Source organism: Lepisma saccharinum, chromosome 12 (genome assembly GCF_977018435.1).
Source record: "Lepisma saccharinum chromosome 12, izLepSacc3.1, whole genome shotgun sequence".
NCBI lineage: Eukaryota > Metazoa > Arthropoda > Insecta > Zygentoma > Lepismatidae > Lepisma > Lepisma saccharinum.
In genome coordinates, this window is record NC_139240.1 from 40,891,458 (window position 1) to 40,914,588 (window position 23,131).

At 38.2% G+C, this 23,131-nt stretch overlaps 1 protein-coding gene across 4 annotated transcripts in view; it reads left to right on the top strand.

The window, feature by feature from the left end:
- The window catches only part of bur (GMP synthase burgundy), a 64,553-nt gene that overhangs the window by 6,903 nt on the left and 34,519 nt on the right, over positions 1-23,131 (top strand). For 3 of the 4 annotated variants that reach the window (XM_083132182.1, XM_083132183.1, XM_083132181.1), the window contains exons 2-4: positions 6,473-6,678; positions 12,300-12,394; positions 18,348-18,465. In XM_083132182.1, the coding sequence (XP_082988308.1) occupies positions 6,494-6,678; positions 12,300-12,394; positions 18,348-18,465 (398 nt within the window). In that variant the 5' untranslated portion in view covers positions 6,473-6,493. Of the gene's footprint in view, positions 1-3,349; positions 3,493-6,472; positions 6,679-12,299; positions 12,395-18,347; positions 18,466-23,131 lie in introns of those variants that run through there. The other variant, XM_083132184.1, reaches the window with a different exon arrangement.

The window sequence follows — 23,131 nt, forward strand, 5'->3', positions numbered from 1 at the left end:
CAGTTGCTGAATAGATTTAGTGTCAGCATCTAGTATGGAATGAACTCTTACTGATGCACCAACAGGGACAGGAGGATCAATTGTCTTTAGAATATCATGCAATGGGATAGAACATGTGTGATAAGTTTGCTGTTTCTTGTCAGGAAATCGGTACCCAGTGGATAGGCTATGAGGCAGCATGAAGTTAACAGTAACTTCCTGTAACTCATTGCTGAACTGTGTAGCTTCTACCACCCACCATTCACCTTCAGACACACAGGCCACAAACATTCCAGTCTTTAAACTTTGGAGACTTTGGAGATCGTGCAGTTTAACAGCTGTTATATCCTTCACTGTTGCCAAATGGAGAGCTTGTTTCCATCATAAGCCCACACATGAGACTTTTGGATTCCTTTCACTGGTCCAATTGTTTTCCAGTTTTCTAGCTCTAATATCTTGGATGTCCACAGTAGGGGTGTGGTATGTCAAAAATTCCTTTCTCCAACACCAGTCTTCCCGATTTGTCAGTCATGTGTTTGGTAGAATTTGGGATGTGTTCTACCTAGGTAATATCTGCTGTTTAGTAACAGATCTGGGAACAATAGACATAACTTGAACCTTTTGGTTGTAAGTTGTGCATGACTCAACAGCTGTATTTATATTTTTTAACCATAATTCACAACACTCACATTGTGGATTAACTTTATGTTCTGCCAGATGGGAGGTCGATTCAGCTTGAAATATTCTGGACAGACTCTTTCCAGTTGACACATCTACTGCTGTTACAAGCTCTTTTCATTTTCTTCTTACCTATGGTTGTGGATTGCCTTTCAGGTAACCAGGCTTTCTAACAGGTGACACTCCAACGGCTGATGCTGTTGTATTTAGCTGCTTCAACTCTTCATTTTCAGAGACAAAGCGTGTGTCACTACCATCTTCAGTTGCAACAGTAGTAGGTGGTTTGGTTTGGTTTGAGTTTTAAGTCCACTTTATGCACAGGACTATACCTATGGTTTAAGGTGAGATCCGAACCACTGTGCCATGTGCCTCCACCAGATATCGAACCCGGGACCCCTTGATTACGACGTTACTACTGTGCCTTCATGGAGGCCCAGTAGTAGGTGGCCCATATTCTTCTACATAATCTATTGTAGCATTTTGATTCTGCTCTCTTTGTTTGCCTGTTGACAACTGAACCATGAATTCCATGTGCCCTCCCTTTTATATGCTAGGCCAAACATCCAGAGTTATCTGAAAAATTCAAGAAGTTTCTGTTACGATGTGGAATTATCTGAAAGTTACATTCTGGAAGGTTCCTTGTTCCAGAACATTTCCATGGTTCCAAATATGTCCGCAAGTGGATGATTGGTGTTTTTGAGATAAACAATTTTTCAAAAAAAACTTTTGTTTATTTAATTGCTGTTCCAATGTTGGTTTTGGAAATATTATTTGTTTGTAATATGTAAAAACATAAATACTTCAAAACAAAAAAAGATTCATCCATTTAGCTCTATTTGTTGAAGATATTGCAATTTGAAAAATTTGATGTCCAGAACGGCTGCCACATGGTCAACTTTGAAGAGCTATATCTCGAGTGAAAATTAAAATAAAAAAGATAATAAAATACATGTATTTCTCAGATTCTCACATCTTAAAATTTCAGGAAAATCTGAGACGACGATTTCCCCATTTTCATTTTCACTTCCTGTCTGGAGATGGATTCGGCTTGTAACAGCTGGAACCACAATGCCTGTTGACAAAATTGGACTTAGTGAAACTCCTCAACTCAAGTGCATAGATTATGTTAATTAATGTAATTTTACAAATACAAGGAATCATGTACTTTTGCAACAGAAGATGTGGGAAATGTTTTCCTTGTACTGCCACATATTTCTCACATATTTTGAGAAACATCACTTAAAAATCACCTCTCAGTTCTGCACAAGTTTGTTTTCATATAGGAATTGTACACAATTTTTTTTGGTTCTAAAGTTTGCTTATGTGTGGCATTATAACAACACTTATTGGTTTATGACTTATCACCTTAGCAAACTACACATCCATCTGTGAAAGCAAATATACTGACATTCATAGCAGACCGATAGGTGCCACAGTCCGATGGCATATATCTGCTCTTGATAACATGTTAATCCGAGTTAGCTGTACTGCAGTGTTCTTATTGAAGAGAAACTTCATGAAACCTCGGCTTCTAAAGGTATCAAGCGTACTATTGGCTTGGCATGCACATGTGGCTAGCAGGTTGGTTCCAGCTGCCAGATGGGGGAGGAGGGGTTACACACTCATTCGACACAATGGCAATTGAAGGCACTGTAAATTTTGTACCTCAGTTCTTTAGAGAGACATTGGTACAATTAGTAGGGGCTGACTGCCATGTCATGCAGGGAACACAGGCTGACAAGTGTCCCTGTATGGGATAACTCCGGGACTCATCCGGCCTCTGGATGCCTTCACTCCTACCTTGGAGTGAAGGCATCCAGAGCATGGTGCTGATCACGTGACTTCCACAATGGCTGAGATTGCATTCCAGGGTTCCAGATGCCCCCCCTCCCCTTTGCCGGAATACTTAGCAAGTACATAAATAATGAAAATGTACTTGTTTAGCATTTGTTGTATAATTGATTCTTATTTATTTCCTCTGAACTTACTGGAAGACGAGGATTAGATTGGGATCATAGAGCTTTGAAAGACAATACCAAAGAAGATTTATGCATGCTACTAGCGTACTTATTAATCACTATTAATACTAACACTTATTATTACTACTACTATATATGCACAAAATATTAACCATCAACTCGATCTAACATCCTTTTTTTGTTATTCAATTAATATTCAATTCTCTATCTATTTCATATTAATATCCTTGCCAGGACAGTTGTTTCTGTACAAATTTTTGACAATCTTGAATTCACACAATCAAGTCTTTCAATGCAATATTAATTAATGTACAGATTTTATTAATATTTTAATTTAATATACCTAATTATAATTTAATTATTTTTATTATTATTTAGTCGTTGGTGGTTCTGACCCCCTCCGAAATATATTTCTAGATACGTGCCTGGGTGTGATATAAATGGAACAGTATCAGAGAGTGTACTTTCTCATTATATGCTCAAAGCCTAGTCGTTTTGTCCCAGTTGTCCAAGCTGCTTTTCTTTTGTAGTTTCATTGTTTACCTTCTGTATTTTGTGCGCATGTGTATATTACTATCAGCTGTTTTGGCACTTAACACAAGGCTCTAAAAATAGAACAGGGAGTCAGTGAGACCGAGGCAATGGCAAGCGAATGTGCTCCTTGCCAGAGTTATATTTAGATGGTAGCAATCAGCTGTTCTCATGAGATGTGGAAATGGGATTTTCTTCATTTGTTGTGTCCTTGTTATTGAGTGAGAGTGCAGTATGGAAGACAGCACTGTCAGGTGTTGTATCAAATACTTAGCTTGTGATTTTGCACCGGATTTCATCAGTAGATACCATTTTTCTATTCCAGGTATGACCAGCTTCTTATTGCTCTTCCTTTACAATTATTCACTAAGAAATATTGCCCTTCATTAGGACACAAGGCTTGCAGCTGAAGTCTGTATATTAACCTAGCAGAAATATAAAGATATGGCAGTGGAAGGCTTAAGCCGTAAAATTGTAGGTTTAGAAATTATACATAAAAGGCTTGATAGTATAGAGGTTTATTTAACAACAAAATGCCTGAAGGGTTTGATACTACATAAATAATGATTATAAGAGAATAAACCCCCAATATAAATACAATAAATAATAAAGAAACCATTAAATTATCCAATTAAATCTTAACATAATTTAGACTTCTTTACACATTTAACCAAAAAGAGTTTATAGTAATTTCATTTTAATATTAATTTCCCCCCAAAAGACCTATCTCTGAATAGAACAAAGTGTGCAGTGCTTTAACTAAAAAACCCAACCAAATACTCTACATAAAAACTTAAAATACTAAACCACTACAAAACAACTACTCCCTGTACTTTGTTCCATTCCGAGATGACCCCTTTCATCACTCAAAGAGAACTCAACTTAACGTGCTTAAACCTCTGCTAATCAGTAGGAAGTAAGTTCCCACACGAGGCTTGCTTTCCTCCGGAATTTAAGCCACGCCCCTTTCTCCAAATTACAGCCATCTGGTGGCAAAATAACTAAACATTTCTTTCTTTTCACTCGTACACCTTGCATATGGTTATACATGTAACTGAAACTGTGAATGCGATCTTATTTTTACTTACTTTGTAGGATGTGGTAATGTGTAAATGAGGCTCTTCTACTCCTTAGGTGGTTGTTAACCATAATGTTTAGCCAAATGTTTCTAAGGTGTTATAAGGACAACTGAGTTTTGTGTAGAGCATAAATAGAGAAAGCAAATATAGCAACAAAAATCTCCCATAAGCTATACTTCACTGGCATTTCTATTCAGTAATGAGAACTAACTAATCTTCTATTTTGAAATTGTTGTGTACAGTTATATGAGTTAGTCAAGCTACAGCAGATGGGCACCTTCAACTATTGTTTAAACTCTGGACATGTAATATTCATAACACAAAGTTTTAATGCTTCATTTACTGTGTTTGATCTGCATCCTGTACACATTGTTGATTGTTACTTTGGCATCTTGTAGTCTTCAGAACCTGTTTCAGGGTTTTTTAAACATTATAAGCAAGGGTAGGCAAAACTAAAATTAATTCAGGCTTCATCCCCTTGTCCTCAGGGTTTTTAAAAAAATATTTTGTTATTATTATTACCCATACTATTATTATTATTTGCAAATATGGGCTAAGAAAGCCATGAATCCAACTAAGATAAGCTATGAAATATGTTATTAAAACATTTAATTTATTAATTCAAGATTGGATTTATAGTAAAAAAAATGTTTGCTCTGGAGTGACTTCCTACAGAAGGCTCAACTGGTAACAGCATGAATAACTGTGCAATACATTCTACCATATCACTGCAGATTTTAAAATTTTGCTAGCAACAGTGCCAAAATTTATAATTCCAGTTTATTATTCTCATTGAATGATTCACATGATACAGAAAACACACAGATATTAAGAGAAACACATATTGTACTCTTTATTTTACTTTTTTATTTTTTTAATGTTGTTCGAACTGTTCAATATTCAGGCACCAAATGAAAATTTTCAGGTGCCATGGTGACCATGTGCCCTGTATTTTTCTACCCCTGATTATAAGGACTGGCATGAAGCTCAGCTAATACTGAATGGTTCGTTCACCTAAATGTATCTATCCAGCTGACTACAGTAGATTTTTTCTTGGAAGAAGCTGTCTTTTCACACTTACTTTACACAATCAAGATGTACAAATTACATCTTTATATTTTAAAAATAATAATAATAGTAACAAAATGGAAGCATTTTGCACTAAGTCACAGGCTGTTGATAAAATTGCCAGATCAGTACTTTTACTGATACGTTCATTTGCAGCATATTTTGTACTATAGAAATTGATATACGTTGGGGATGTGGCTGATTAATTAGTATTAGTGTTTATAGGAAGATTGGCCCATTAGCAAAAATGATTTAGTGTACTGCTCTTAGTTCACTTTGCAATTTGTTGTTATGATTGTGAAGGCAAATTTCTCATCTTTATCACAAACTGATGAGACAGAAAAGTGAGGAATGGATAGATTGAAGAAAGGCAAGTTTTCCTCATGTTTGGAGCAGTTTAATCACAATCTAAAACTAGTACATTATGAACAGCAGTACATAAATAATATCAGGCAGGTGTAGCAGTTTTAACATAGAAAATAAAAGTGACATGTTGTGTACATGATACTGAAAACCCAAACTTTTGAGAGCAGGTACGCAGTCATAGTACAGTCATGGACACTTCTAGGTTATAACGAATGCTTTGACTTCAATGGGATTGTTACAACCCAGAAGTGTCCTTGACTGTAGTATGCACAGGGGGACAATTTTTTAAAAAAATATGCCTATATATATATATATATATATATATGGTGTATGAGTGTGTGTGTGTATTTTTAATATTTTTGTTCACATGTATCTGGTTTTTTTAATGTATATGCTGTAGGTGTGTGTGTATTTAACGCACATGCAAGGATGCAGATATAATGTCTACTTGTATGATCACTAATTACAAGAGATTTAAATTTTTCAACAGAGTAAAAATGGTTTACTGGAAGAAAAGGCATATGCATTAACTCGCGAAATGAAATTAAATATTGTGAGGCCCCAATTCTATCATCAGGACACCGAGCTAGAAAATGTACAGCGTGTGGAAAATTTAATTTTAACATGTGACTTTATTGGGACCATGAAGATTGATTTATAATGTGGAGACTTATAAAATCCAACTATGTAAGACTGATTCCGCTACATTTAAAAGTACTTTTGCTGTAATATATACATAGTTCAAAGTGCTAAATTCCAAACATTTAACATAATGCTGATTTTTCATTGCAGAACTGCTGTCCAGTAGGTGACATGCACAATACAAGTCCTGAGCAGTACCGTGCCAATGGCGCTCACAACTCAGAGAAAGTAGCTATTTTGGATGCTGGAGCTCAGTATGGGAAAGTGATAGATCGCAAGGTTCGGGAACTTCATGTAGAAAGCGAGTTATTGCCTCTTGATATACCAGCCTTCACCCTCAAGGAGAGAGGGTATAAGTAAGTATATTCTTTACATTTCTTCTTCCTTTAACACTAATTATTGGGAGGCACAATGTATAAATTTTACCTGTCTTTAAAAAAGAAAACAAAACCAAATTCATGTTTCTACGACAATTAGTTCTCAAGCTATGACCTTTTTTGTACTTGTCACCACCCTTAGTATTCTCATATAATTAAGATTTGGTCTACAAGACGAATCCTCTACAGTTATATATACTATGGGTTGACCATTTGACTACCTTGCTATTAACCATAGAACACTACCGTGTCCCCATATTACATTGTAACTAGCACTATGTAAATTTTACGTACATGAAGAAATTGATTTCAAACAGAACCTCGACATCATGAAAACAAAATGGCTATTCTTTTTTAACATTATTTTGTCTATTCTCCTTTATTGGTGTTTTATTCTTCATTTAAAAATGTATAAACATGGTCTTATTAAACACAAATATTTTAAAGCTCCTCCCCCTTTGGTTTGAGTTGGTGTTTTAAGTCCACTTTATGCACAGTAAGGCTAATCGGGACTGGACCTACAGTTTAAAGTGGGATCCGAACCACTTGTGCCTCCACCGGGTATCGAACCCGGGACCCCTCGATTACAAGGCAATGACGCTATCGAACCCGGCCGGTTCAAATCCGGGAACTTTTCTAACGGTGAAAGCGGCCCCGGCGCCCACCCAGCGTCGAATAACATGGGTACCTGGGGGAAACCCTGGGGGGTAAAGGCGGTTAGGGGCGTGATGCTGATCACATCACCCCCACTCACGACCGGATCAAGAAAGTGTGGGGCGTTACCCCCACACCCCCTATACGCCTTCATGGCGTGGTGCTATGCACAGGGGAACACTTTACCTTTTTTTTTTTTATCCTCCCCCATGGCGCAGTGGTAGCGTCATTGCCTTGTAATCGAGGGGTCCCGGGTTCGATACCCGGTGGAGGCACAAGTGGTTCGGATCCCACTTTAAACTGTAGGTCCAGTCCCGATTAGCCTTACTGTGCATAAAGTGGACTTAAAACACCAACTCAAACCAAAACAAATATTTTAAAAGAATGTCTTGCTTGACAAGCCAGTACATACTTTAAGGATAAAGTCGAAAAGTTCAAACAATGAAAACAAACAATAATAATATTTATAACACTGTAAATAAGGAATGAATGTGATTTTAAAGTTTTAGAAGAAATAGTGTGTGCTTCTAAACTTTTGTTTTTCAAAATCTAACTATCAAAATCGAATTTACAAATGTCAAAATTAGTGCACGATTTTTCTTCTATTACTAGCGCTACGTATTATTGACGTACAGAGTCCAACATAATGAACAAACTAAAGACTTTCATTGCTTTCAGCCTCCTCACCACAGTGCTGCCTCTTGTCTGACAGAATGCCCGAGGCACTGATAGGTGGAGGGGTGAGTGGGTGTAAGGTGCAAGGTAGGGGAGGGATTTGAGCGCAAAACATACGTAAATTTTACATATGGTAGTGTTCTAGGGTTGAAATATTTTAGCAGAGTGAGGCCTTTTGTGGGACGTACAAAAAATAAATGTTATTTTAATAGTTTATTGATGTCACACCACGAAGAGAACTTTTAGTTATATATAACATTTTAACTTTCAAGAATATGAAATTTTCCAACAAATCTTTCGTAATATATCATATATAAATCTGATTAACATTAATCATTCTAAATAGAAATATAACTAATTGACTCTTATATATGGATAAATGAACTTTACATTAAACGTAAATATATTAATAATACTACCAGTACACAGATGATTACTTCCGAAGACCCATGCCAACAGTTCTGGGTAGAATTTCACACAATGCGAGAGACTTCCCTTCTCACGGTCACATGACCTGTGATGTATTACTTCCCAAAAAGAGAGAAACAAATGACTAACAGCTAGCACACAATCTGATCCATATTCTTTTGCAAGCGAGGAATAGAGTTACCACGGTAAGTTTGAAAACTGCACGCATCAGGTGTGCGAGACTCTGTCCACTCCTACTTCACACTTTACTGCCGATAAGAAGAGATGGAGTTAAGTCAATCTGCTTCCAAATCCAGCTCTTCAGAGTGAGTAGGTAACCAAAAACAGCATTTTTCAAGTTACAGCCTCTGATTCTCACACGACCATTACATGCTACAGATGTTCACCTCAAGCTCTCTCCCAGCCCCACCACCAGAGTGCAATGTAGAATGTCCTGGATATTCCGAGACCCAGATCTGTATGGGGGTCATCCCAATGTACACTGTACTCTTTTGCAAATGACAAGAAATGCTGTACCTTGGAGCTGCAGCGCACACTATCATTAAGAATCTATGACCCAGGCAAGAGACCAACATTGTCTCCCAAGCTCAGATCATGTGAAGTACAACACATTTTAAGTGAGGGCAAGGATCCCAATTCTCAAAAATTAAAAGTAAAATGTGTGTCATTATTATGACCCACCTTGTACCAGGGTTGACTGAAATGTTTGGAGGTGACCATGAAGGAATGAAATCACTAATCCTTTATATGAATGTACCATAAACTGCATGTCCATCAGTTTGCTTTTCTTTGTTTTGAGTAAACATTTCATCTTGCATGTGTAAATGGAGCTCCGTAGCTTCCATGTATGCATTCCAGCTGGAGGGAGTCGTATCAGGTGAGAGCAAAATGAGTTGAAATTCACACTCGTGCACTTTTCTATGAAAATAGCAGAGGCATGACCTGATGCGTTATCAGTAGGGCTCGAAAGTTGAGGAAAAATCCTTTTTTTTCCTAGTGTCCGAAGACAAGGCCCAACATAATATATGTTCATTTTGCGTCATTGTAGGCCCAAAAAGGTGGGTTTTATTTGTCCTTTTTGGGCGTTTTTTGGCTTATTGGTCCTTTTTTAGCCTTTTTTTAGGTCTTAACAGCTTATTTTGCAACTTTGCCTTCTTTCAACTACATTTTTACTGCCCATTCTCAATTCGAATCATCATCACCTCTTAAACATCCTTTCTGTAGTAAAGAAAAATAAATAAATAAATATATTTGAACCATCCCTGAAACGAGAGATAAACATTTTTGGACGACTGAAGCAGGTATGGTACAAGGTCCTTTAACCGTAACTTGGCTGGATGGTCGCAAATATGATTTTTCAAATATGTTAGTCTAAAAAATATATAATGTCTGAAAGAAGATGCATGTCATTCACATAGTTTTTTCGCACTGTGTGTTCTACACCACCAAATTTTTTTATTTTTTTATTCATTAAATATGTAATTAAAACTGAAGTTATTAATTAATTTGGATCAAATTTATATGTCCTTTTTTCCAATTTTAGGTCCTTTTTTTATATTTTTAGGTCTTTTTATAGGTCTTCAACTTCCGAGCCCTAGTTATCAGTTTGGAGCCACCACTTTCCTCAGCATTCCTTGTCTTTTTCCTTTGATTGCATACCTCAGTTTGTCCAGAAGTGAGGCATAGTACATCCCCATTACAATTTCATCCTTACGCAGAAAGTTGGTCAACAAACAGGGTGACTACTCACTGCGAATTATTGGCTCCGGGAATAATGTGTGCATTCTGCATGAATTTTTCTCCATAGACGTGAAAAATTGCAACTTTTATTAATCCAAATCAGTTTTAATTTGTACATATTTATAAATGCCGTGAGACGAGTTTTTCACAGTGTAGCTTTTATTTTTATCGAGGACTGAAAAGGAAGCTGCATGGAAAATAAAACAGAATTCAGTCCATTCACCTTGTTAGTGTCCCTTGCAGAACAATCTATCTGACAGAGAGAAGATTATTGCAAGATAAGATCTTGAAGTTGATTAGGTAAATTTTAGATTCAAATTCTTATACAATTAACATTTCTTTTAAGATTAGTATATGCCGTAACATTTGTGATTTGTGTTTGTAGATGTATTTTGAGTCTGAATATGCAAAATGGCAAATTTAAACTTCACACTTTAAATTAAATATTTTTTATTTATATGTTCACCTTGAAAACCGAGAATTTAACTTGAATTTTATCAGTGTCCTAGAGTGGCCACCCTGACAAAGCACATTTTGAATCCCAGAAGATAGATGCCATCACCTTCCCAGCTGATGTGGTATGTTTTTTAAACTGATTGAAAGTGGTGGGACCCATGTTTCAATCATAGTCAACCAATTGGGACTGAAGCATCCATAAAATGTTATGAAGAGGTTTTCTCGGGATGTCAGCGAGGTGATTTCTGGATAGGCTTCCAAGCTTTTGATACCTAACGTCACTGTCATCTTCAGGAATTGAAATTTTGATAGTTTGACTCTCTCGCTTTTGATCAGCTGATAACAATCTGGGGACTCAGCATGATGAGACTACATTCAGGAACGACTTGAGATGGTCGGACCCCTCTCCGATTTTCTTCATATTTGACATACTCACTAATTAAGGCCTAATCACGAATCTGAAGTTAAAATTTGTCGGAAACGTCTAGAAATTGCAAAATAAGCGAAAATAAGGCGTTAGTTTTCGGAATGGAAACTGTCGATTTCGCGAATTTTTTTTGTTTCACAATCAAATATATATATTCCTGATACTACCACGACACCAAATTTTAACTATGTTTGCCTAACCTAACCGAACTAACCTAACCATGTGCCAATGGTTTGTGGGGCAAGCATCAATGGGTCGCAATTATTTGCAATTTCTAGATCCCGATACTACCACGACACCAAATTTTAACTATGTTTGCCAAACGTAACCGAAACTAACCTAACCACATGCCAATGGTTCAGTAAGTATGAGCAGTACTATAAAAATCAAAGAGCGGTCCTGTCGCGAAAATTGATTCGCTTATTTTGCAATTGCTAGAAGTTTCCGACAAATTTTAACTTCAGATCGTGATTAGGAGGCCTCAATTAGTGAGTATGTCAAATAGGAAGAAAATCGGATAGGGGTCTGGTCATCTCAAGTCATACCCTACATTTATACCAATAATCCTATTGATGATGTGCTGTACATATTCAAAGCCTCTGCAATTGACCTGGTAGTGCAACACTGATTTTCCATCACTATGTGGTGAACACAGGGCCATCTTCAAGCTTGCTTATACCACATTTAAATTCAGCTACAAAGTCCTTCACAGTTACCTATGAATGGGACACCTGTCCCCAGTTTAGGCAGCCTCCCCGGTGGCATAGTGGTAACATGGTTGCCTTGTAATTGAGGGATCCCAGGTTTGATACCTGGTGGGGGAACATAGTCTAGCGGTTCAGATTCCACTATATACTGTAGGTCCAGTCCAGATTAGTGTATGTCCGCATAAGGTGGACTTTTAAACCTCAAAAACAAAACTCCACTCTTGGCTTCATTGATTTCATCAGTGGCATTCTTTTTTGTGAAGGTATTGGATCACAGTTCGATTAGTTATTCTCCTCATTTTGACATTGCACTTTCCTCTATTCAATTACATTAAAAGAAAGAAAAAATCACATGATAGACACATGGTTTATGGTATATGTTCATATGAGGAATTAATGGTGATGCATGCAAAGTTTCACTCCTCCTTCATGATCAAACTCAATTTATAGTAATTTCCTCCCATCTCATAGAGAAAAGCATCTATTTTAACTAATTTTTCCTTTTTTTTCAGAGCCATCATAATTTCAGGCGGACCAAACTCAGTTTACGCCGAAGATGCTCCACGTTACGATGCGGATATATTTCGAATAGGCATACCTGTTCTTGGTAAGAGTAACTCACTTGAATTCTTTTTTCTATTCATAAGCTAGTCTCTTTATTATGTTGTGTCCACATTGAACAATGTAAACATTACGCCGCGTAAGAATCTCCTCAGTTCTGACCACGATAGTTTGGACGTGTCCATTTCCATCCCCCCACCTACTAAAAGAGGTCATCGCCCATTGATCCAGAAGAAGCGCCACCTATGGAACCGAGCACCGTGGGAGGAGATAAGACGTACCCTCGAATGCTTCCCCTGGGGGCTTTTGGAAGACGGGACAGTCGACGACGCAGGTGAGCTATTTACAGCTGCCATTCATGCAACGGTGAACGACCTTGTTCCTTCGGAAAGAATAGCATCTCGCCGATTTCCAAGTTGGTTCGACTCCGAAGTGCGTGCTGTACTGGCTAACAAGAATCGAGCCTGGCAAGTTTGGAAGACTTCCCGAGTGAACACACTTACAATAGTTTCGCTGTTCTTCGACGGCACTCTTTGTACCTTCTCCGAAACAAATACAAAGAATACATAAACAGTATCAATGCAACAATCCAGGAAAATCCAAAGAACTTCTTCAGTCTAATAAACTCGAGAAGAAACAACAGCAGAATTCCTCTTGAAATTACACACAATAGTGAAAGTGCGAAAGGTGACCGAAGGGCTGAACTCTTAAATGCTTATTTCCACGGCAACTTCTGTCCACCTGCCCCCCTTGCAACGTTGCCAAACGTAAGATCAGTCTGTTCTTCCTCTCTAACAAAGCTTGCCACTACAACCGATGAAGTGAAAAGTCTATTGTCGTCTCTCCCAGCTCACCGTGCTCTAGCGCCGGACAATATCACCACCATGTTCCTGAAGAAAACTGGGGAATCCCTTTCTTATCCCCTCTGCATTCTTCTGAATAGATGTTTCTCGGAGGGCGTCTTTCCTCACGCTTGGAAGCAAGCTAACATCACTCCCATTCACAAAAATGGCAACAAAAACTGTGCTTCTTCCTATAGGCCAATCTCGTTACTCTCTCCTCTGTCCATCATTTGTGAAAAAATCATCAAAGACAGGCTATATAAATTTGTTTCTCCGTACCTTAGCTCAAATCAACATGGTTTTCTTTCTGGTAGTTCCTGTCTTACGAACCTGTCTGTTTTTCTCTCACATGCTATGAAATGTATTTCAAACAATTCACAACTGGACGTTATATATTTTGATCTAGCCAAAGCTTTCGATACTGTCAGTCATCGTCTTTTGATTCATAAATTATGCAATAGATTCAACATTCATGGTAACTTTCTAAACTTGCTCACAGATTACCTTAGTGATCGCCAACAACGTGTAGTCCTTCCAGGAACTCTATCTAACTTTCTTCCCGTCCTTTCTGGAGTACCACAGGGCAGTGTTCTAGGACCCATATTGTTCATATTATTCGTCGATGACCTTACCGACCATCTCACAGCCGCCTCTAGTAATTACCTTCTCTTTGCAGATGACTGTAAGATCTTCAGAGAAATCTCCACTTCCAACGATGCTCATCTTCTCCAGAATGACATAACAACGTTTTTTTCATGGTGCCTGACATGGAAACTTACTTTAAATCCTGAAAAATGTACTACTCTCACCATCTCTCTCAAAAAGAACCTGTTAAAGTCATCTTACTCCATCTTTGGCAATAACATCAAAGCAGTATCCTCTCATAAAGACCTAGGCATTGTTTTCGACCAAAAGCTCACATTTGAAGAACATATTACAGGCACGACAAAAAAGGCTATGTGTCTCTTAGGTTTACTCTACCGTTTCACCGAAATTAGTGACATCTCAGCCCTCACCTTGTACTATAAATCATTCATCTCCCCAATAATAGAATACTGCTCTCCCGTCTGGTCCATGGCTTGTCCCACTCAGCTCTCCAGAATTGATTGTGTTCTTAACTTTTTCCTGGCTATAGTTCGTTACAGGGTTCCCTCATTACGCAACTTTCCAACACCACATCTCCTGGCCTTTCTAAACCTACAGACTCCCTACCAGTGCCGTTTACTGAACGATTTTAGGTATCTTTACAAAATTGTCAATGGCAAAATCCGTTGCAACACGCTCCTCCAGGAATTCCACTTTCGAGTGCCTATGCGCTCAACACGCAACACAAATCTATTTTACACAAAAAAGCCAAGACTGGAAATTCAAAAAAGATCGCTCTTCCACAGACTTCCCACTCAATATAACGACCTCCCATCAAGTGCTGATGTATTTTCCACAGAATATGCCTTTCGGTCAACCATCAGAAGATATGTTGCTAAATAATATTTAATTGTGCTATCTTGACTTATTTATATTAATATTTTGTCTTATTTTGCTATTTTTATTTTTGTTCTTTTTTGTTATTTTCATTGTTACTGATTTCAGTGTAAAATGGCTACGTGCTGTATCTGAAATTTTCTCAATAAATAAATAAATAAATGTAAACCACAGCTTGATACTTGAACGTGTGAAACAATGTGCTGAAGTAGAAAATTTCATTATATGTGGTGAAAGACACAAAATATAGAAGTCAGCATCAATTGTTGCTGATTTTTGTAACCTGTTTAACTTTATGTAACATAATGTATCAAAATTAAAACTTATATTTGTTTGAAATATACATGACACTAAGTTTCAAATACCACCGTTCCTCGGATTAGTAGAATTTAGAGTGAATATGAGGAAACATTTTTTTTTCAAAGTCCCATTTGGTAAATGCCTCATGGATGACATTGTGGTAACATCATCGCCTGTAATCAAGGGGTTCTGGGTTCAATACCCGAAGTATGTATATAGTGGTTTGGATTACACTTTAAACTGTAGGTTCAGTCCCGATTAGCCTATCTGTGTATAAAGTGGTCTTGAAATAAAAACTCAAATATTTTATTTTATTTTATAATTTTGAAGTGATTGCATGATATATACTAGGTCGTTCAAGTCAATCGGGGACTTTTTTTTAAAAAAAATAGAAGAACAAATTTCAAAGTGTGGTAACTGGATTTATTTTTCCACATAACCTCCTGCTACAGTTATACACTTATCCCAGCGTTTAACTAACGCCTGGAATGCTTCCGCATAGAAGGATTTATCATTACGGCGGAACCATTGTAGGACAGCATTCTTCACTTCATCATCAGTGTTGAAATGTTTTCCTCCAAGGAATTCCTTCAGGGCTCCAAACAGGTGAAAATCACTTGGCGCTAAGTCAGGACTATAGGGGGGGGGGTGTGTGTGTGGTAATATCTCCCAGCCGATTTCCTGGAATGTTTGGAATGTGTGTTGAGCGGTAGGCGGTCGTGCATTGTCTTGCAAAAAGAGAACACCCTTTGTGATGAAACCCGGATGTTTCTTCCGTAAACTCTTATGCACATCACGCAGAACACGGCAGTAATACTCACTGTTGATAGTGACACCATGGGGTAAAAAATCAACGTGAATAATCCCCTGTTTATCCCAAAAGACACTTGCCATCACTTTACCAGTAGACGCAACTGTTCGAAATTTCTTGGGAGGTGGTGATTCCGTATGCTTCCACTGCATCGATGCTCTTTTGGATTCTGGAGTGAAATGGTGAACCCATGTTTCATCACATGTCATGATGCGATTCAGAAAATCCTGGCCTTCCATGTCATAGCGGTCCTTGAGTTCTCTGCAGACTTCAACTCTTCTGTGTCGGTCAAAAGCGGACAGCTGCTTTGGGACCCACCGTGCACTCACTTTTCGGAACAACAAATGATCATGAATTATTGTGTTCACTGTTCCTAACGACAGATTACACACCCTTGCAATTTCACGACAGGTTATGCGACGATTGTCCAGGATCAGCTGCTCCATGCGCTGAATGTTTCCAGGAATGATTGCCGTGGGCTGTGATCCACCACGACCGGGATCGTCAGTAATAGAGATACGGCCATCTTTGAAGCGCTTACACCATTCAAATGTCTTACTGCGACAGAGTGTCTTATCACCGTACTGAGCCTGAAGTCTTCTGTAAATTTCTGCAGGTTTTCTGTCCTCGTTCACTAAAAACTTCATCACAACACGCTGTTCCATGTAGACATTCACACTGTTGTCCGCCATCTTGAATAACGATCTATGCAGAAACGCGGGAAATGAGCGCCGCCTACCTGTAACAGCACACAGTTGCCAGTTCCTACTGCATACAAAACCTCCAGCCTAGGTGTCTATTTAAACCTGGAAAAAAAAAAAGTCCCCGATTGACTTGAACGGCCCACGTATGACACTGCATTATGATGATCAAGGTGTAAATTTATTTACTGTGGAAAATTTCTTTATGTATCTGTATAAAGTACAATGTTGAAACTACTATTAGAGAGATCTTCAGCAGTTAAATGTTTAAGGGTGGATTAACACAGTTACTGTGAAGAACTTCACTGTCTTAAGTATACATTACAATATTTCTATTTTGATTCCCAATATTAACCAGTCTGTTAGTTTCAACTACAAGGGCTGTTCAAAAAGAAACCAAACTTTTATAAAATTTAAATACATCAGCTATTTGAACCTGTCTCCTTCAAAGCACTTCCCTCCACTGGACACTCACTGCTCCCAGCATTTCTATCAGTCCTGGAATTCCTGCTGGAACTCCAGTTTTGGTCCCTTGTCCTCTTCCATTTTTTTGAAATCTGTAATATTTGAGGGTTGGTTTAAACTTAGGGAAGAGGAAGAAGTCTGCTGGTGCCAAATCAGTGGGGCAGGCCTGTTGTGGGACAACAGGTATCTGGTGCTTTACCAGAAACTCCCGGACAATGAGTGAGGAATGAGGACGTGCATTATCGTGATGAACCATTCAGGACTTAATCTGCCACGTCTGTGGCCTATTGCACCATGCCTTTTCTTGCAATCGTTGCATGATGGTACACTTCTGTTCAGAGAAAGTGGCGCACTCGTTTGAGTTTGAAGTCCAGCTTCGTGTCTGGCAGTACAGCCGAAGTAAGTGTTCGGAAAGCAGCAGTGTTGCTTACTATCAATCATTTTAACCACATGCAGGTAATTTTGTGTCTCTCAGACTCGAAGAAAGAGGCTAACGAAAAGATTGCAGTGTAAATATTAATTAACTGGTCTGTCCACGTCTACAATCAAAGTAATGTAAATGTGAAAAATATATTTAAAAGAACACATTTTTGATGTTCGTGATGAAGTGGTTATCACAATGTGTTAGAATGCAAAGGCCCCAGGTTCGAATTTGACCTGAGCATGGGTGTTCTTTTGGAGTCTCTCTCGCAAGTAGCCAAAAATGGAAGAATAGCAACACTAAATAACAAAAAGAAAAAAACTGAATTAAAATAAGCAAGACGAAATAGTGCTGTTGTAATTCCTGAAAATTATGCAAAATAATAATAATAATGCGGAAATAGTGTTATCCTAGTCCAGGAGAAGTCTTGAAGAATTAAAAAAAAACTCCTTCCCCATGCACTTTGGCAAACAGATTCGCAAAGTTAGCATTGCATATGAGATGGGAAAGATAATAGAAATCCGAAAGGAAGAAGAGTTTGTCACAGCCAGGGGGACACATGAGAGGTGGTACCCATCCCCCCCACATCAGTCATCCAGGCTATTAAAAATATGTCAATGGTTGTCCTCTCATTTAACTTTAAACAGTAAATGGAATTTTTGTAAAATAAAAATTGTCGGACTTTACTTTTTTTTACACGTGCATGTTGGTTTCGTAATGGAGCACAAAAATAGAATGATGACTCGTAAAATTCTTACCGACTGAATGAATGCCTCCGTAGATTCCAGATTCCACCGTGGCTTGTGGCCATGTTGGTTGAAGGTCAGCTTTGTAAGCTAAAATCCTAGGTTTGAATCCTCTTGTGGTCGCTTTTTTTTTTTACCAACTTGTGACACATTAATTATTTCATTGCCTGTATTTCAGTGTTTTAAAGTGTAATGTTTTGCATCTAAACAGAGGATCATGTTCAATTGCAGGCATATGCTATGGGATGCAAATGATGAACAAGGAGTTCGGTGGTCAGGTGATAAGAAAAGATAGCAGGGAAGACGGACAGTTTCATGTGGATGTTGACAACAAATGTCTGCTGTTCAAGTAAGTTATTCCCCATAATATTAATTGCAATGCTAATGTTTGGAAGTGTTTTGGTTTCAAAAGGGCAATTAATGCATACTGCAATTAACAAACTGAGAATGAATAACAACAATCAGGGTGTCTATTAGTCTGGAAAAGTCAGGGAATTTACTTTTTCTGGAAAAGTCATTGAAATGTCGGAAATTTACTGTGTTCCTGGAAGAAAGTCAATATTTTTGTGGAAGTGCACTAAAAATAGGTTCTTGAACAGAGGACAAAGGACAATCAAGATGTTAGATGTTTGTGGACAAATTATACTACAGTTTGGTACATTGAATATGACCGGGAGTTACAGTAGAAATTGCATATTAAATACTCTAGGCGTAGTGGTAATGTTTTGAATTATTTTCAAATACAGATCTACTCCAGTAAGTGGCTATTGGCATTTACCACTTTCTTGTTACAATTTTTTTGTTGTGTTTGGTACATATTAGAATTAATTCATATATTAATAAAATTTTACTCTATATATATTTTTTATGTTACGATTGTTATGATTTCTTTAAAAAATAATTCTTTGTTTATCATTAGTTATACGTGGCAAGTTTTGTGTTACGTAAAAGCTCACCCCTGATGACCCCAAAAGTCAAATGCTGTTCAGTTTTCCTTTTTGTTATCACTTTTAACTTCGTTTAGTAGGTCTCTAAGTGTGGTGTTTAACTCAAATGTAGTGTCCTTCTTTTACAAATGTGTATATATGAGGGCAAATTGAAAAGCCTTTGCCCCATTTGTTTTTCAGCCGAAATAATAAACATGCAGGGAAATCAAAATATAGGAATTGTTCTATGTACCTTGCACTATTTTTCCACATAGTCACCACAGCGGTTCAGGCATTTGTCCCATCACACCACTAATTTGGAGATGCTGTTGTAGAATTCGGAACCACCACCGGACAGCGGTCTTCGCTTAGTCGTCGCAAGTGAACCTCTGTCCTGACAGGAACTTCTTCAGTGGACCAAACACATAATCAGTGATGGCGAGATCTTGACTATATGGCATGCTCCAGAATCTCTGAAGTCTGTCAATGGTCCTGTTTACCACATTAGGCCTGGCGTTATCGTTGAGGATAACCACATTGTCCACATATAGAATCCTTTGGCACTTTTTCCTGATGGCTGCTCGCAGATGTGAGAGTGTGCTACTAGCTGTCAGCATTGATGGTGTTACCTCGTGACATGAAATGCAGCAGGAGTGGTCCTTGGCGATCCCAGAAGACTGTGAGTAATATTTTCTGTTGTGAGCGAGGATGCCTAGACCACTCATTGTCATGAAGGTCTTCTCAGCTATTTTCGAACTCCCAACACCACCATTGCGCACTTCTGAAAGTGGACACTTGTCCCCATACGTCGGCTGAATTTCCCTATGGATCTCGATGGGCGTTCGTGCCTTGCTAATAACACTTTGCTGCTCATATGACGTGAATGTGTTGAGTACTACAACCATCTTTGCAAACTGACAGCAGGAAGGAGGCAGCCGAGAGTTAACGCTGAGCCGTTCCAAGGAAAAAAACTATTGCATTCAATTTATATCTCGGTTTCTCAATCACACTAATATTTCGGATGAAAATAAATAGGGGAAAGACTTTTCGATTTGCCCTCGTACATGAATTGCTTTCATGACTTGATCTGGAAAATTTTGGTTATTTGTCTGGAAAACCTGGAAAAGTCAGGGAATTTTGATTTCACAAAATTTTTATACAAACTAAGCATTAGTTTTACATGTATAAAGTCATACAAATAGTGAGACATGGTTACTGGTTGATCACAATCTCACCTGCAAAGGTTCCACATGTAAATTTTCTGGGTATGGTAATTTTTTTGAGTAGGGATAGACCAATATAAAATTTGCCGATACCAATACCTAATATTCTATGGATCCAATATAAAATTCTAACAAAATGGCACAATATTGAACTAGATTGTTGTGAGGTAGGTATTTATGGATTTATCAGACCAGGAAAATTACACTGTTCGGCAAAATTAAACTTTTTGTCGCTCCCATGAACCAAATTAGGTGATTCTTATAGATTTCGAGCTCCTGAGTTCGAATCCGCAACCCGTTTTTCTCCAAGACGTACCAGTTTTGAGGGAGGGGGTGGGGGCGGGTTTCAATTACCACGCAAAGGTGCTATTCTCCCCCCATATAAAATTGCATGCTATCATCAGAATTTCAATATAAAACAAGCAGATACAACTACATAAAGAGTAAAAGTTCAACATTTGCATGTCAATTGGTGTTCCTGCTCCTCTTGTAATTTGTACAGGGTGTCTCGCGTGTCGCATTCCAACAGAAGTCGGCGAACATATTCACACTCCATTTCCCACTGTAGCGCCTTTCCATGGTAGCTATTTGTTGATGAAACCTTTCACCGTGTCCATCGGAGACCTCACCCAAGCTGTACTGTTGAGGGAAGAAGTCCAAGTGACAATGCAGGAAATGTAACTTGAGGGACATATTAAATCCCATGGTACGAAATGAAGTAATTAACCTGCCCACAATGTCTTTGTAATTAGGTGACTTATGATTCCCGAGATAATTCTTCAGTGATATAGTCAAATTTCAGTTGTTCCATAAGCGACGGAATGTCACTGCAATACACCAAATCACCATCCTTTGTAAAATTAGGAACTAGGCTCACCTCTCTTTTTCTGTACATCGATATATTCACATCTCGGTCAAGTAGATTCCATCGTTGAAGTCGCGATGCAAGCAACAGGACCTTGGTCTTCGGAAGGTTTAAGTCTTTGATCAGATCATTCAGTTCTTCCTGACTTATCACGTGTGGTTCCTTAGTGTCAGACACGGGCGTAATTGGGATCTGAATGCGTACTCGAAAGTTGTGCAACATCCTGACAAGTCGCAGGTTCTTCGTCGGATGAAACACTGCTCAGCGTGTATGAGTCTGGTGGTACGGGTACAGGCAGAACAACATCATGTGGGACAGGTCTCCTCGCGGAATCCAAGTCAGGATACTGTATTTTATGCTTCGTGCCTTTTCAGAAACCTGTAATATTGGTCAGGCAGAAATAACAGTCTGCAACATGATCCCGGGGCTCGCGCCAAACCATAGGTACAGCGAATGGTATCGATTTATGTGTACCTTTCAACCATCCTTTTAGAGAACGCGCACATGAGTTACAACTTTGTTTGGGAGCCCAATCGCGATCCTGGTCGCCGACTTTACACCCAAAGTACAGGTGGTACGCTGTCTTTAGGAACAGTGAGAATGCCCTACTTTGCTCCTTGAAGACCACTTCCCCACATATGTAGCAGAATGAATCTACCGAGTTTTTGCAAGTTCGTGGCATGTTGGTTTAACACAAATGTCAATATTTCACGCAGAAATATTTTTCCTTAACGATATAAACAGACACAGAGTAACGCGAGACTCTTACACCACGATCACCTCGGAAGTAAAATATCTGCTTCACGGGACAACGAGGTGGATGTCTTGGCACCTTTTTCCAGCCACATCCTGTTTGTCGTCTAGACAAGGGGGTGCCAACGAATGACCACAAGTGATTACGAATCCTTTTACCTTGAAGGAAGCCGAGGTGACAGTGTAGGAAGAGTGTAACGAAAATAAAACGTTGAACTCCAATGTACACAAATAAGCCTGTCTCACACAGTTAAAAATTGTAAGATACCATTCATTTTAGAGCCAGTCACTTATGGCTCATGGGACATCGTGAAAATATTTCTTCCAGTAGTAATGTTAAAATGCAATATTATTCACATTTTTGTTTTGACATTTATCTGGAATTTTCAAAAAAATGTGTGTTGTGGCAGAATTCACTGTTTTTTTGGAGTGGGTGGGGTGTATTTGGAATTTTCTTCTATTTCGGGGGGGGGGGGGGGGGGTTGTGGGGGCAGGGGAAAGAATGTTCCTAGGATATAGTAACAATTCTTGGATTGAGGTAAGGATTGAGGTAAAAATACACAATTATGCATTCCAAGCATAAAAAATACAATTTCATTACAAAAATACAATTTTTCGGTAATTTTTTATGGAAAATGCCCCCTAAAAAAAAACCTTACGTGCTGGAACTTTTTCAATGCGATATTCGTAATCAGCGACTCGAAATCTATAAGGTACACCATTTCATCCTCGTGGGAGGATTTTCATGCCGATCAGTGTTATTGGTAATTTTACCAATATTGATAGATCTGGCCCATCCCTAATTTTGAGATTTTTACCTTCATTAATTCTCATTATTGGCATTTAACTGAAGACGGGGAAAACAGTAAAACAGGTAAAATACAAATATGAATTTTAAGTATACAGAATGTGTATTCGGAAATGTATATTGGTATTTCATGCTATGCGTCAATGGCTTTCTAACATCAGAATTTATAAACTTCAAGTCTTGATAATGTATCTTATTTAGTCAGGTGTTTCCAAAATTTGGGAATTTAAATAAGGTATGTGTCTTCTTGCCAAGTTTAATGTTACTATATTCAAAAAGATTGTTTGTTGTATGATATTAATAGGGACATGTATATTTCATTTTTAACAGACACAAAAAGTGGAAGGGAAGGGTTGAGCTTTTGTGAAGTCACTCAAATATCAACCCCCCTTCCACATAGTATTACCCAAAGTTTTCGTGAGTGTTATAAGTTCTTTTTG